The following is a 17,448-nucleotide window of genomic DNA, read 5'->3' as shown; positions in this document are numbered from 1 at the left end:
GCACAGGCAGAACTGAGAGTTCTGTCTTCATACAAAGGCTGCTACTGGAAGACTCTTGTCCATATTTTTAAGCAATATTCTGATACATATTTCTCCTTGTCCTATTTTTAATATCTGTTATGTTATTGTTATGTTATTCTTGTTACATTATTTCTATGTTTAACCAACACCCATTCCTTGAATGAATCCAAGTTTGTTACAACTTAGAATATCTTTTGTCAATATGTGTCTATATTTAGCTTCCCAGAATTGCATACTTCTGTGCCTGTGTCTATTAGGGCAGGAGTTTAGCTATTTTCTTTAATTATGTTCTTTTTGCGTTTAACAGTTGTGTAGTGCTGATCTTGTAGAAGGCCTTAGGAAATATTTCACCTGTTTTGGTGTTTGGAAAAGTATGAGAGAAAATTGGTGTAATTTCACATCTAGTAGAATTCAGTAGGAAAGTCTTTTTGTCGTATGCTTTTCTTAAATGCTATGTTTTAAAATTATGAATCCAATCTCTTGTCATAGACCTTTTTGTCTTGTCTATGGTGTAAGTTTTGGCATTTTTAATACATGTTATTCCTAGTAAATTTAATTTGTTATCAATTTAAACCTTTTTTCTGTCCGACTTAGCCAAAGAGCTACTGTTGATTTTTTTCTTGAAGAACTGTTTTTGTTTGATAGATTCTTTTGTTGTTGTATTACTTATTCATTAGTTTAATTTTTATCATTTCCTTCCCTTTGCTAGATTAGGTTAAATTTACCCAAACTTTCTTTTAAGGTAGAAACGTGTTTTTTCCCTGTTTTATAAATGGAGGAATAGTTATGAATTTCCTTCTCAGCATTGCTTATACTATTTTTCCATATGTTGTACTTTGGTTTAGTTTATCTCCATGTGTTTTATAAGTACTGTGAAATTTCTTGTTTGATCAAGCAGCTGAGAGTATGCTGTTGATTTTACACATAACTTCCATAATTTTCCTTCTAATAGTAATTTATAGATTTATTCCACTGTGTTTTGATGTGATATTATAACATATTTGTTTTTAAAATCTCTTCTACTTTTTGTCAGTCTATTAGTATGTACTATTGGCTTTGAATTTGCCGCATAAGACCAGAATGGCCTCAAACATTCAACCTTTTTCCTTCTGAGTGTTGTAATTACAGGTGTGTTTTACCATGTCCATTCAAAATCTTTCTAAAATTTCAAGAACTACTTGCTCTATATATCACATGGCTTATACTAATGAATGTTCTGTGCATACTTGAGAAGATTATATATTTGATGTTGAATGAATGTTGGATAGACATTAGATCAAGTTGGTATGCTCTATTTCCTTGTTATTTATTTTATTTATTACTTAAGCCACATTTCTACCTTTTTTTTAAAATAGTGGACTGTGTGTTTCATTACACAATTTTGTTAAATCTTTCTTCCATGGGATGAGCTTGTACCTTAATGGTACAACATGTTCTCAGCATATGTGAGACCCTGGATTTTGTATATAGCACCATGTTTTTGGCCTTGTAGTTTTAGTATTCTGTTGTGAGTTATTTGCTGGCATTTTGAAATCTTTATGAATTGATCCTCTTAACAGTATGTAATGTTCTTTCATGGACTGTATCAAAAAGTATAACTAGGGGCTGGAGAGGTGGCTCAGAGTTTAAGAGCACTGAATGTTCTTCCAGAGGTCCTGAGTTCAGTTCCCAGCAGCCACATCGTGGCTCACAATCATCTGTAATGGGATCCAATCCTTGCTTTGGGTGTGTCTGACAGCTACAGTGTACTCATATACATAAAATAAATAAATCCTTTTTTAAAAAAAAAGTATAACTAAAACATGTTTTCTTGACTCTTTTCTAGATTATGGTTGGGGATATAGGAATACCATTTAAGATTCGTGTTGGCCACACAAATTCTGGACATTCCCCTTCCTGGCACTGTAAGAGGGTAAGGATATAATTTCATTTGTATTTTACATAAATGTTTCTGCAAATTCCTTCCAGGAGCCATGTTTCAGTGAGACATTTTATAAGTGCTGTGAATCAATGGAATCATTGAAGCTTTCCTCAACAGAAATAGGGCTTGCTCTCTTTAGTTAATTAATCCCAACAGACTGAAGGGAAAAGCTTATACTCAGTAAAATTCTTCCTTTCTCTAAAGAAAAGAGAATACTTAGTATCATGGAGAAGCTCACAGAGTTCTGGATTTATTTGTATTACTGTTAAATGTTGATAACAGGCATTGTTAAATATGATGTTAGCAGTTAAAAGATGACTGTCTCTACAGGATCTCCTTCTAAAATGTGAAGATACATCTACAGTGACACAGTGATCTTTTAGTCTTGAATGCCAGCTCTGGAATTTAGGAAACACATGCTAATCAGGAGAAAGACCTTTGAGCATTTTGTAAAGAAGAAAAAAAAAACACTTAATTTTTCTATGCTGTTTAAAGTAAAAAATTCTGCTTATTTTTGTGATTAGCAGTAAATATGATCACCTGACTAGATTTCCTATTTGGTGTTTTGATGAATAATGTATTTAGTTCTGCTATCATTAAAAAATGTGGATCTATAAGTGAAGTTTTCAAGAGTCAATGATCAGTGAATCTAATCCTAGCATTTTTAGTGTAGTTTAGATGGGAATGACCCTCATAGGTTCATATGTTTGGTAACTCCAACCACTTTACATACACATACACACACATGCTTGGTGGGTGGAGCAAAGCTTCAACAAAAAGGTTCCATCAACTTTAGTTTTCCTTCCACAGCTTATATATCTCAGCAAAATCTTTCAAGCAGTATAGAAATTACCATGTGACATTCTATTTTTCTTCAAGTGAATGGTTCAATGAGGATACACAAGAAAAATGTATTCTCAATAGTCTTATATGAATAAACAGTATGTAGTATAGTCAAGAAAGAACACATTATTCCTAAGAACCCATATACATTTGTAACTTAGCAAGTTATAACAGATTAACAAAATGTAAGCAAGCAAGGTAATTTTCTCAGTTAATTTCCCTTACTGGCAGGCTGTAATTTGTGACTAAAAAGAAAGGGTCAATTATTTTATTAGTTATATTAAAAAGTAATCTTAAATAAATCTTAAAAAGAATAAAAATCGAAGCTTTTAGATTTTCGAAAACAATCAGTTTTTCTACTTTAAATCCTCATAATGCACATCTATTCATCAACAAATATTATTAAATCATATCAGGAAGCAGTGGGCAAAAATAAGCACAAGATATTAACCATCACCTTGATCACCAGTCCAGCTTCAGCAAGAGTCATGTCAGCCAGTGCTATTTAGGCCTTCATTGTTCTTGTTCCTTGACCTTAAAAATCCCTAGCTCAACTATTATGAATGTTCTTTTCTGAACTTCAAATTGCTCCTTAAGATTTTCTACATCAGAGTCATTAACAAAAATATCTTAATGTAACTTCACTAACAATCTATTTTTCCAAATTCTTTCTAAGGGTGGTGGTCATTGTCAACAATCTACATCTTTAAGTTCTTTCTTTCTTTCTTTTTTTTTTTATTTATTTATTTATTTATTTATTTATTTATTTTTTTAATATTTTTATTACATATTTTCCTCAATTACGTTTCCAATGCTATCCCAAAAGTCCCCCATAGCGCCCCCCACTTCCCTACCCACCCATTCCCATTCTTTTGGCCCTGGCATTCCCCTATATTGGGGCATATAAAGTTTGCAAGTCCAATGGGCCTCTCTTTCCATTGATGGCTGACTAGGCCATCTTTCGATACATATGCAGCTAGAGACAAGAGCTCCGGGGTTCTGGTTAGTACATCATGTTGTTCCAACAATAGGGTTGCAGATCCCTTTAGCTCCTTGGGTACTTTCTCTAGCTTCTCCATTGGGAGCCCTGTGATACATCCAATAGCTGACTGTGAACCTTCACTCCTGTGTTTGCTAGGCCCCAGCATCGTCTCACAAGAGACAGCTATATTTGGGTCCTTTCAGCAAAATCTTGCTAGTGTATGCAATGGTGTCTGCGTTTAGAAGTTGATTATGGGATGGATCCCTGGATACGGCAGTCTCTAAATGGTCCATCCTTTCATCACCGCTACGAACTTTGTCTCTGTAACTCCTTCCCTGGGTGTTTTGTTCCCAATTCTAAGAAGGTGTACAGTGTCCACACTTTGGTCTTCATTCTTCTTGAGTTTCATGCGTTTAGCAAATTGTATCTTAAATCTTGGGTATCCTAAGTTTTGGGCTAATATCCACTTATCAGTGAATACATATTGTGTGAGTTCTTTTGTGATTGTGTTACTTCACTCAAGATGATGCCCTCCAGGTCCATCCATTTGGCTAGGAATTTCATAAATTCATTCTTTTTAATAGCTGAGTAGTACTCCATTGTGTAAATGTACCATAATTTCTGTATCCATTCCTCTGTTGAGGGACATCTGGGTTCTTTCCAGCTTCTGGCTATTACAAATAGGGCTGCTATGAACATAGTGGAACATGTGTCCTTTTTACCGGTTGGGACATCTTCTGGATATATGCCCAGGTATTGCTGGATCCTCCGGTAGTACTATGTCCAATTTTCTGAGGAACCGCCAGACTGATTTCCAGAGTGGTTGTACAAGCTTGCAATCCCACCAACAATGGAGGAGTGTTCCTCTTTCTCCACATCCTCGCCAGCAACTGCTGTCACCTGAATTTTTGATCTTAGCCATTCTGACTGGTGTGAGGTGGAATCTCAGGGTTGTTTTGATTTGCATTTCCCTGATGATTAAGGATGTTGAACATTTTTTCAGGTGTTTCTCTGCCATTCGGTATTCCTCAGGTGAGAATTCTTTGTTCAGTTCTGAGCCCCATTTTTTAATGGGGTTATTTGACTTTCTGGAGTCCACCTTCTTGAGTTCTTTATATATATTGGATATTAGTCCCTTATCTGATTTAGGATAGGTGAAGATCCTTTCCCAATCTGTTGGTGGTTTGTACTTGAAGTCCTAGCCAGAGCAATTCGACAACAAAAGGAGATCAAAGGGATACAAATTGGAAAAGATGAAGTCAAAATATCACTTTTTGCAGATGATATGATAGTATATCTAAGTGACCCTAAAAATTCCACCAAAGAACTCCTAAGCCTGATAAACAGCTTCGGTGAAGTAGCTGGATATAAAATTAACTCAAACAAATCAATGGCCTTTCTCTACACAAAGAATAAACAGGCTGAGAAAGAAATTAGGGAAACAACACCCTTCTCAATAGTCACAAATAATATAAAATATCTTGGTGTGACTCTAACTAAGGAAGTGAAAGATCTGTATGATAAAAACTTCAAGTCTCTGAAGAAAGAAATTATAGAAGATCTCAGAAGATGGAAAGATCTCCCATGCTCATGGATTGGCAGGATCAACATTGTAAAAATGGCTATCTTGCCAAAAGCAATCTACAGATTCAATGCAATCCCCATCAAAATTCCAAATCAATTCTTCAACGAATTAGAAAGTGCAATCTGCAAATTCATCTGGAATAACAAAAAACCTAGGATAGCAAAAACTCTTCTCAAGGATAAAAGAACCTCTGGTGGAATCACCATGCCGGACCTAAAGCTCTACTACAGAGCAATTGTGATAAAAACTGCATAGTACTGGTATAGTGACAGACAAATAGACCAATGGAATAGAATTGAAGACCCAGAAATGAACCCACACACCTATGGTCACTTGATCTTCGACAAGGGAGCTAAAAACATCCTTTGGAAGAAAGACAGCATTTTCAACAAATGGTGCTGGCACAACTGGTTGTTAACATGTAGAAGAATGCGAATCGATCCATTCCTATCTCCTTGTACTAAGGTCAAGTCTAAGTGGATCAAGGAACTTCACATAAAACCAGAGACACTGAAACTTATAGAGGAGAAAGTGGGGAAAAGCCTTGAAGATATGGGCACAGGGGAAAAATTCCTGAATAGAACAGTAATGGCTTGTGCTGTAAGATCGAGAATTGACAAGTGGGACCTCATGAAACTACAAAGCTTCTGCAAGGCTAAAGACACCATCAATAAGACAAAAAAACTTTAAGTTCTTTCTAAGGGTAGGGATTGAATGATTAATCTGCTCCAGCAGCAGTGATGGAAAAAGATCAAGCATTATTATTGTGAGTGCCAGTCATACTGTCCAGTGAGAGTCTGGAAGCCCTGTTAGAGTTTTTATACAACTAGTATATTAGGAAGACTATGAAGGCCTCAAGTCCAACAAGCAGAGAAATTCTCCGTAACAGCATGAAATCTTCAGGATTTGATTCCATGAAGCTCTGCTTCTTCAAGGCATACCCATTGTGATTGTTCTAACCAGCGGTCAACATTTCATGAGTTCTAAAGGTGTCTGTGGTCCCTTTCATACAGACGATGACAAGAGAAATCCATACATGTAATAAACCACATAAACCAAAATCCACAATATCATCTCTGATGCCAAAAAGGCCATTGACAAAAGCCAACATCACTTCATAATAAAAGTACTGGAGAAACTTGGGATATAAGAGACATACCTCTCCATAATAAAGACAATATATTGCAAACCCACAGTCAGCATCAAAAAAAAAAAAAGCCCAGAAATGAGACAAGGATGCCTACACTTCATACCTCTTCAATATAGTATTTGAACAAAATAATCATGGAGGCAGAGAGGGGAATGGATCTGACTGAGACAGATGCAGATACTTAAGACCAACCTTTGGACTTAGGTCAGAAACCCCTATGGAAGGGTTGAAGGAGCTGAAGGGGATGGCAACCCCATAGGAAGACCAATACTATTAACTAACCTGGAACCCCAGGAGTTCCCAGAGATTAAGCCATCAACCAAAGAGCATACACAGGCTTGTCCATGGCCCCTGGCACATATGTAGCAGAGTGCTGCCTTTTCTGGGATCAGTGGGAGAAGATGTGCCTAATCCTGTAAAGACTTGATACCCAGTGAAAGGGAAGTGGGGGTTGGTGGGGGAGCACTTTCTCAGAGGCAGAGTATGCAGTAGGGGTGAAGAATTCTTGGAGGAGAGACTAGGTAGCAGGGCAACATTTGGAATGTAAATTATACACACACACACACATACATATACATCTATATCTATATCTATGTATCTATCATCTATCTATCTATCTATCTATCTATCTATCTATCTATCTATCTATCTATCTATCTATCGACAGAGAAAGACAGAGAGAAACAGAGAGAGACTAGAATTGATTAAATGGGGAAGAGAATGGAAGACAAGGCTAAGGGAGGGAATGTGAGGAGGGATAACTTACAGGCCCATTTGAAGGCCATATGGAAACCTATTAAGGTAGAATCTTCCTAAACCATATACACAATTTTAAAAATCTAAATGGAGTTACCAAGTAATGGGTATTGTATGGTTTCCAATATTGGGACTTTGTGTGTGTGTGTGTGGGGGGGGTTTGGGGGTGTATAATTTTATCTCTCTCTCTCTCTCTATCTATCTATCTATCTATCATCTATCTATCTATCTATCTATCTATCTATCTATCTATCTATCTATCTATCATCTATATATTTATTAAATTTGCCTGTTTTTTAAAGACAGAGAGAAAGACTGTAGAATTGGGGAGTTGGAGATATCGGAGGAATCTGGGAGGAGTTAGGGAAAAGAGAGCATGATCAGAATATATTGTATGAAAAAAAATCTTTCAATAAAAAGGGTGGAATGCAATTGATACTAATTAGAAGACAGGCAAAAAGGATCCAGCTGCAGGAATGTGAAGGAGTGGTGCTGGAGTTAGCGCGGCAAAGGGAACAAATGAGAACAAGGTATAATAATGTACATTGTGAAGATACACTGATGAAACACAATTTAAAATTACAGATATAATGAACATTTTATAGACAAAATAGAGTTAGATCTCAGTCTTTCATTTAACAATAATTATATTATTATATATATAAAAGGGTGATAACCAATTCATGAAGTAATGCTCTGAGAGGTGATTTATAAATCAGCTTACATTTCAATAAAGAACATGAAATTCCTTGGAAACATGTCATAAGAATGGAAAAGCATTTTGAATGTTTAAGTTGGCAAAATGTGGGTTAGCAAATATGTGAGAAGTAACAACAGTGAAGTTAAATTTATCATGAATAAAGCTTCTTGTACCAGCTACAGACAAATCTAAGTCTTTGATGACTAATTGTATATTATAAATTATTTTTAATTAGTCTTCTTTTTGTGTTGATATATATATATATATATTTTACATAAATAAAAATAAATCACATTATAAAACAAAATACTGTGAAAGACTATAGGGACTTTTGAAGTTGAACTAAATACATTTTGCATTATTATAAAGCCAGTAGCCTATAGTGGCCAGGGAGTGGCATGGGATGGCTTGCATGAAAATAGACCTCAATGGTTCACACATTTGAATATTTGGTTCTCAGTGTGGTGAAACTGCTAGGAAAGATTAGGTGGTCTGGCCTTGTTGAAAGAGGCATGCCACTGGGGATGTGCTCTGAGGTTTTCAAATAATGGTGCCACTCCCAGTGTGCCTCTCTCTGCCCTTTGTTTGGGGATCAATGTGTTCCTTCCACCATCACTTTGTTGTGCCATCATACATTCTAATGCTCCAAACCCATAAGCCAATTAAACATTTTTTTTCCCATAAGTTGTCATGGACATGGTGTTTTATCACAGCAATAAAAAAGTAACTGAGACACTTGGTAAGTTTTATTTCTTGCAGGTTTATAATATGAGAGAAAATTTGTTGAATCATTACATAAAGCACATTTTCACTGTATTATTAGGGGTGGAAAATTGTTAGTAATGTCATCACTTTTACGTTAAAGTAAAAAAAAATTCTTGAAGCAAGATGAAAACTTAAGTTTACTTTGAGAAAAATACAGAATATAATGGTTAGAGTTCAAAATTATCCCTGACTTTTGTATAAAATTATGTTCTTTTTCTGCCTTTTAGACCTTTCAAAGTAGGATATTTAAGTTGATGCTTAAATAATTACATAATTTAAAAGATTTTTTTATTGTTTAATACATTTATAAAAGTTTATCATAGATGCTCTTGTGTTACAGTGCCAATGAATCCTGCTCGAATCTACCAGGTGGTGGTGGCAGTGCACATTCCTTGCTACCAGCCCCAACCCCCCCCCCCACAGCCTTATATTTTAGTATGCCTTAAACAGCTCAATGGTTGGGCCACTCATGCTTGGCTAACTCCTCCCTTCCAATATTCCTAAGTTATTACTAAAATCTACACTCCATCTTTGCTGTTCTACATCCAATGGGGGAGGAACCCTGGGTCCACTTTTCTTGGCTCTTACTTCTTTGGTGTGCTCACTCTTATGCACCTCTCAGGCCTGGACCTTCTCCATTCCTAGCATGGCAGTTCTGTCCTTCCTCCTCTCTTGGACCACTTGCCTACTAATCCTAAAATTCTAACTCTCTCTTCTTGTCCAGCCATTGGCCACCTGTAACATTATCTACCAATCAGAACCAACTGTGGTCAGGGACTCTTAGTATCTTACCTGCAGATTCTCATGCAAGTTTCAGAACCCAATTAACATAATACAAGCATTAGGCCAAATCTATAATACTCTTGCCATATTATTTGGTTAATAACTGTGATGGTTTGTATATCCTTGGACCAGGGAGTGGCACCATCTGAAGGTGTGGCCTTGTTGGAATAGGTGTGACCTGGTTGGAATGGGTGTGTCACTGTGGGTGTGGGTATAAGATCCTCACCCTAGTTGCCTGGAAGTCAGTCTTCCACTAGCAGCCTTTGGATGAAGACATAGAACTCTCAGCTCCTCCTGCGCCATGCCTGCCTGGATACTGCCATGCTCCCACCTTGATGATAATGGACTGAACCTCTGAACCTGTAAGCCAGCCCCAATTAAATGTTGTTTTTTTATAAGAATTGCCTTGGTCATAGTGTCTGTTCACAGCAGTAAAACCCTAACTAATACAATAACTAATAACTAATATTATACTTACTATGAAGTTAGGATGTGGGAACACTTAAGCATATCATGTAAGTTTGCAATGGAAAACTACAACAGAGTGAAACATTCTCTTCCCTTACCCTCTACCACAAATATGCTCTCATTGAAAGACAACTTTCAGGAAGTACTATGTTCAATTTTCTGAGGAACTGCCAAACTGTTTTTCAGAGTTTGCAATCCAGCTTGCAATCCCACCAGCAATGGAGGAGTGTCAGTCTTTCTCCATATCCTTGCCAGCATCTGCTGTCACCTGAGTTTTTGATCTTAGCCATTCTGAATAGTGTGAAGTAGAATCTTAGGGTTGTTTTGATTTGCATTTCTGTGATGACTAAGGATGTTGAACTTTTTAAAAGGTGATAACTCTTTGTTTAGGTTTGTACCCCATTTTTATTAGGGTTATTTGGTTTTCTGGAGTCTAACTTCTTGATTTCTTTGTATGCATTGGATATTAGCCCTCTATCAGATGTAGGATTGGTAAAGATCTTTTCCCAATTTGTTAGTTGCCTTTTTGTCTTATTGACAGTGTCCTTTGTCTTAGAAAAGCTTTGGACTTTTATAAGGTCTCATTTGTCGATTCTTGATCTTATATAGCACAAGAACACACATTGCTGTTCTGTTCAGGAATTTTTCCCCTGTGCCCATATATTCGAGGCTCTTGCCCACTTTCTCCTCTATAAGTTTCAGTGTATCTGGTTTTATGTGAAAGACCTTAATCCACTTTGACTTGAGCTTTGTACAGAGAGATAAGAATGGATTGATTTGCATTCTTCTACATGCTGTCTACATTGATCCTCCTTAGAAGGAGGAACAAAATACACATAGAAGGAGTTATAGAGACAAAATATGGAGCAGAGACTAAAGGAAAGACCATGCAGAGACTGCCCCACTTGGGGATCCATCCTATATACAATCACCAAACCCAGACACTATTGTGGATACCAACAAGTGCTTGCAGACAGGAGCCTGATATAACTGTCTTCTGAGAGGCTCTGCCAGTGCCTGTCAAATACAGAAGTGGATGCTCACAACCATCCATTAGATTGAGCACAGGGTCCCCAATGAAGGAGCTAGAGAAAGGACCCAAGGAGTTGAAGGGGTTTGCAGCCACATAGGAGAAACAACAATGTGAACTAACCCGTAACCCCCAGAGGTCCCTGGGACTAAATCACTAACCAAAGAGTACACATAGTGAGACTCATGGCTCTAGCTGCATATGTAGCAGAGGATGGCCTTGTCATCAATGGAAGGCAAGGCCATTGGTCCTGTGAAGGCTCTATGCCCCAGTGTAGGGGAATGCCAGGACCAGGAAGTGGGAGTGGGTGGGTTAGTGAGCTGTTGTGTGTGTGTGGAGGGGATGGGGGGATTCAGAGGGGAAACCAGGAAAGGGGATAACATTTGAAATGTAAATAAAGAAAATATCTAATTAAAAAAAAAGACAACTTTCTTACCTGAGAGCCCATGAAGAAAAGAGAACTTTCCTGAAAGTGAGGTAGTGGGATTAAACTAAGGGTTTTCTTCTGCATGAGTCACAACTGCTCCAAGACACATTGTTTACTCAGTATCATATTCCAAGTACATAAAAGTCTTGTATAGTTTGTTTTGCCTCAATAAGATTCTATGCAATGGGTTATTACTGTTTTTATTCAATTTTCTATAGTTTATAAGTTTGAACTATGACATAAGTATCCAGTCTGGACAAAATCCAAGTGATTCTTTGATCCTTTCCTTTCCTTTCCTTTCCTTTCCTTTCCTTTCCTTTCCTTTCCTTTCCTTTCCTTTCCTTTCCTTTCCTTTCCTTTCCTTTCCTTTCCTTTCCTTTCCTTTCCTTTCCTTTCCTTTCCTTTCCTTTCCTTTCCTTTCCTTTCCTTTCCTTTCCTTTCCTTTCCTTTCCTTTCCTTTCCTTTCCTTTCCTTTCCTTCTCTTCCCTTTCCCCTTTCCCCCCTTTCCCCTTTCTTCCCTTTCCCCTTTCCCCATTCCCCTTTTCCCTTTTTCCCTTTTCCCTTTCTTCCCTTTCCCCTTTCTCTTTTTCCCTTTTCCCCTTTCCCCCTTTCCCCCTTTTTCCCCTTTTCCCGTTTCCCCCTTTTTCCCTTTTTCCCTTTTTCCCTTTTTCCCTTTTTCCCTTTTTCCCTTTTTCCCTTTTTCCCTTTTTCCCTTTTTCCCTTTTTCCCTTTTTCTCTTCCCTTCCCTTCCCTTCCCTTCCCTTCCCTTCCCTTCCCTTCCCTTCCCTTCCCTTCCCTTCCCTTCCCTTCCCTTCCCTTCCCTTCCCTTCCCTTCCCTTCCCTTCCCTTCCCTTCCCTTCCCTTCCCTTCCCTTCCCTTCCCTTCCCTTCCCTTCCCTTCCCTTCCCTTCCCTTCCCTTCCCTTCCCTTCCCTTCCCTTCCCTTCCCTTCCCTTCCCTTCCCTTCCCTTCCCTTCCCTTCCCTTCCCTTCCTTTCTCCATTGCTTGCTTTCTCCATTGATTGCTTTCTTTCTTTCTTTCTTTCTTTCTTTCTTTTGCTATTACAGATAGAATTGCAAAACATGAATTCTGGAGAAAAATTTTATATTCCTGTTCAAAGATGGCTGGCACAAGAGCAAGAGGATGGAGAAATCTGCCGAGAATTTCCTATTTTATGTAAAGGACAACCTGTCCTTCCAGGTAAGGAAGATACAACACTAGGTACCAGACATAAAAACAGCTTGCCCAGATGTGGAAGAACAAGGAACTTAATACATGCATGTTGATTAAGTAATTGAATGAATGATTAACATGGTTAATATTTTAAACCAATTACTGTTTCTGTGCATATAAATATTTTTAAATGGTTTTATGCATCAGTTTTCAACTATATGTTCTTATTGTAGTTAGTCCTGTTGGAAAGTTGACTGAAGTGCCACTGAATAAAATAAGGTCAGTTCATAGATGATAATAACTAACATCTTCGAGAGCAGTGGGTCTCAACCTTCCTAATGCTTGTGAACCTCTACTACAGTTTGTTATGGCCACCCATAGCCATAAAATTACTTTGTTGTTATTCCTCATAATGTGTGGGGATACATATTTGGCAAAGGGGTTGCAACCCACAGTTTGAGAACAGCTGCCCTAGAGGAATAGAACTAAGTGAATAGATATACATCGAAATCAGGTTTTTCTACTGTCTTATTCAGGCCATACACTGTACATATACATAGTACAGTCTGGGTGGTCCAGTAATGACTCTTCACTGGAGAGACTGAAGACAGGTTAACTTCACCGTCTACCACACTGGATGGTTCAGCAGTCTCTGCCTGGCACTAAAGGCCTGGAGGATTTCTAGAGAGGTGCTTATTTTTAGTCCTTGCTGGAGGCCTAAGGGAACTGTATTCTCTTTTTAATGAAGCAATATAGCAGCAAAGGCAGTAATAGGATAGACAAACTCCTCAACAGGTAGACTTACTTGTCAGTGAAGTGCTAAGGCAAGCAGGAGAAAAGCAAAGTTTTCCTACTGGACCCTCTTTACCTACTGCTAGAAGGTGCTCCTTCTATTTTATGTAATGTTGATCAAGAAAATCCACTAAACCTGTGGGTTGGTTCATAGAAGAGTCTGTTCTTTATATATATATATGTATATATATATATATATATATACATATATATATATATATACATATATATATACATACATGAGTAGATGATTAACATAAAATGGATTCCACAGTTATAATACATGTATATTTGTATATATATTTATATATATATAATTTTAAAATCATAATCTTAGCGTCCTCTAACTCCTTTGATATACTCTTCCCCTCCTGACCTACCCAAATTTAAGTTCTTTTTCAGAAAAGCAGACAAAACCACAATACAACAAAACAAAGAAATAAAAATAAAATGCTACAAAAAGGAAACAAACAAACAACAACAACAACAAACCACCACCAAACTGTAACCAAATAATGCACACAAAAAACTGTGGAGTCCATTTTATGTTAATTATCTACTCATGAAAATGAGGCATACCCTGGAGGGTTGATATACCCAGTGTCACTCCACTGGAGAAAACTGATTTTTCTTTTTCTCAGCAGCTAGATAAGACAGTTCAGTTGTTACTTTCACTCTTGTGGCTAGGTATCTATTTATTTATATATTTGTTCCTTTTTGGAATTAGATTTTTTTATATATTCTGATCAGTTTCCCCTTCCTCCTCTCTTCCCAGTCCTTTTCCCCAGGTTCCCTCTGCCCCACCTCCACTCCACCTTTGTTTTTTTTTTTTTTTCTTTAGAAAAGGGCAGGCCTCTCACAAATGTCAGCCAAACAGAGCATAGCAAGTTGCAGTACGACTAGGCACCTATTCTCTCCTATTAGGCCTAGCTGAGGGAATCCCTTATAAAGAAAAGGGTCCACAAAACCAGCAAAAGAGTCAGATGGCTGAGTTCTGTTCCCATCATTAAGAGTTTCACAGGAAGACCAAGCTGCTTCTTCAAGTTTTTAGTCTCAATTTGTTCTCTATAATTTTTTTCAGTGTTTCTTAGAATATCATTTCTTTGAATTCTATGATTATTTCATATGTTATATTTTGTTCCTATTTATTCCCTACTCCTTCTTCTAACTCCTCTCAGATGTTTCTCCACTTGTCCACCCCTTTTCAATTTCCTGTCCTTTCCTTTATCTTTTTGTGTAAAAACCAGTGTTCATAGGAGTGGGAACATCTACTGGAGCATAATTGACTTATCTGGAGCCATATCCTTAAAGAAAACTGACTCCCCCTTCCTTGGAAGCCATCAACTACAAATGCTAAGGGTGTGAACTTATGATCTATTGATGCCCTCTACGCTGTTCTTGAGTAGACCTTGTGTAGGCATAAACATATACTGTGTGTTTATGAGTGTAGCACTCTTCATGTCTAGAAGTCACTCTTTGTCTCTAGTTTTCTCTAATTAGGGTTTACAAGAGAGCAAGACTACCAGATCTATATTAAGATCAAAGAATGAAACTCTGTTGAGGTACAAACTGCTGGGTTGTCTCTGAGAGTAGGGAGAACAGAGCATCAAGGGGGGAAGGCAAGTGCTGCGAACAAAAAAACTTCTGTAAACATAAAATTTTCTGAGGAGATGTCTGGTCATAACAGGATGCTGTGGGAATTAAGATAACAGGATTCTATGGGAGTTAAGATAACAGGATGATGTGGGAGTTAAGATGGCAGGATGCTGTTGTCTTGGGTCAGACTCCTAAAACATGCAGAATGTACAGTTTTTATTGCTCCAAAGGGTCTAATTTCCTGCTGGCTAGGGATGGTTCAGCCTATCATACCACATCTTTATTAATTACATGGTTATTGTCTTACCTATCTACTTCCTGATAGACAGGGACTGGTCCAAGTCATGGTATGGCAGGAGTTTCTGGAAATGAGAATTTTTTGTTTGAGGTATAGCTGTTATCCAGGGTTGGTAGATTAGTTGGAGAGGCTGGAAAAGAAGGTGTTTGAACAGGGTACAAGTAGACAAGTAGTCATGTAATGGTGTAGACTCAAGGTAAGGTTACCCAGCAGGAAGGGGTGAGCATACATATTCTCCAAGGGACTGAAAAAGGGCAAAGAAGAAGCAGAGATGTGTGTGTGTGTGTGTGTGTGTGTGTGTGTGTGTGTGTGCGTGCATGTGTGTTTGTATGTATCTCATGCTTGTTAGATACAGAGGAAGGAGATAGATCCAGGGCAAATGTAACTCCTCTGTTTGCAGAGGTGGGTTTTAATGATGACATTAGATCATTCCACATTTCTGGAAGAGTTGGACCAGTAAAGGCAAAGAAATTGTAAGAGTTAGGGTATAGATCAGCATAGAAAAGAAAACTTCCTTTAAATCTGGGACAGAAATGCATTGTAGACACAGGATATGAAATAGAATCATGTATGTGTTGGGATGAGAGTTACAGGGCAAATAGGGAGAACTGCAGTTAATGGTAATGAGGCAGAGGCCCTGGACCAGGTGGTAGGTGTCATCTAGTTCAACTACCAGAAGGACAGGGGTATTATAGGTTCAGTGTGTTGGGATGAGAAGTCTGAGTGAGGTGAGAATGGATTGTAGTTCAAGATGATGTTTAAGAGCAATGGAGTATCGAGAACATCAAGAAAAGGCTGAGGTATATGCAAATAGGCAAGTGATGGGAAATGAGGGTAGAGATGTCCCATACTACAGAACTAGTAACGGAGGGAAGGAAGTGGATTTTGGTTCTAAGAGGACTGTGGAGAAGACAAAAAGGGTATACAGCTATGAAAAAAGAGAGGGAAAAGGAGAGGAATAGGGAGAGTGAGAAGGAGACAAACATGCACACAAAGAGAGAAAGAAAGAGAGAGAGACGTACAGAGACAGAGAATGTTTTTGCATTAGGATTTATCCTAAGAAAGGGGCAGGGCATGTAGATTTCACCAAAAAAGCAATCAAAGAATTGCTTGTGGTTTATTATGCCTGACAGGGGAACTACTATGTCTTAGGGGTCAACTACCAATCTCCACTACAAAGACCTATGAAGGCTAAGTTTCCTTAGTGTAGGAAGGCAGGACTGACTATGTGGTCCTTATATTTGAGACAAATGATAGCAGCTTACCTGTCATCCAGACTATGAGCTTTTGCTCCTCCATTGTGATTGGCAGTATGTGGTTGGGAGCTGGAGGTCCCAGCACATCACCAATATTATGTTGACAGTACGAGAAGATTACTCAAAGTATCCTGTGAGGGCGTTTGAAAAGAACTAGCTTACCTTCTATTGGCAGGAATGGACAGTCAACTTTTCAGTGTTCCTCACATCTGTATTGTAGACATGGTGGTGGGCAAGGTGACAGGCTGGCTTTGCCATAGTGTTTTGTGTTTCCTCATCAAAAGCTGGTGGCACATGTTGTGACCCCATCACCTTTAAAGTACCTGCAGGGTTGCTGCCAAGAACTGGCATTTATGTTTGTCTCAGGCCATCTTTTTTGGTGGTTCCTGTTCCTCTTGGCTATTAAAGATGTTAAGTGCCATTTTAATATGTTCCCCTGAGGGGTTTGAGGGTACTTTTATAATATTTTAAACTTTTTAAAGATGTCAGGGGTGGTCTGGAAGAGCAAATGAGTACTGAGGACCAAGATGCCTTCCTGAGAGTTAGGGTCCAGATGAGTGTACTGAATTAGGGCTTTGATTAGTCAGCCAATGAATTGAGCTGGGTTTTCTCTAGCCTTTTGAGTTACAATATAGAATATGTCAAAATTAATCATCTTATGAGAGGATATATATATATATATATATATATATATATATATATATATATATATGAAAAACATTTTTTTTTTTTTTGGTTTTTCGAGACAGGGTTTCTCTGTGTAGCTCTGGCTGTCCTGGAACTCACTCTGTAGACCAGGCTGGCCTCGAACTCAGAAATCTGCCTGTCTCTGCCTGCCAAGTGCTGGGATTAAAGGTGTGTGCCACCACTGTCCGGCGAAAAACATTTTTTATTATGACATTAT

General features: G+C 38.0%; 1 protein-coding gene across 4 annotated transcripts in view; it reads left to right on the top strand.

The window, feature by feature from the left end:
- The window catches only part of Rp1 (RP1 axonemal microtubule associated), a 408,574-nt gene that overhangs the window by 125,202 nt on the left and 265,924 nt on the right, over positions 1-17,448 (top strand). For all 4 annotated transcript variants that reach the window (XM_085835373.1, XM_085835382.1, XM_029485010.2 and 1 more), the window contains exons 5-6: positions 1,847-1,933; positions 12,497-12,629. In XM_085835373.1, coding sequence (XP_085691499.1) covers positions 1,847-1,933; positions 12,497-12,629 — 220 coding nt within the window. The remainder of the gene's footprint in view (positions 1-1,846; positions 1,934-12,496; positions 12,630-17,448) is intronic.

The sequence above is a fragment of the Mus caroli genome, unplaced genomic scaffold, assembly GCF_978045245.1.
Source record: "Mus caroli unplaced genomic scaffold, Mus_caroli_1 scaffold_1, whole genome shotgun sequence".
In the NCBI taxonomy this organism is placed as follows: domain Eukaryota; kingdom Metazoa; phylum Chordata; class Mammalia; order Rodentia; family Muridae; genus Mus; species Mus caroli.
Note: the sequence above shows the minus strand (reverse complement) of the source record. Positions and strands in the feature narration are given on the sequence as shown.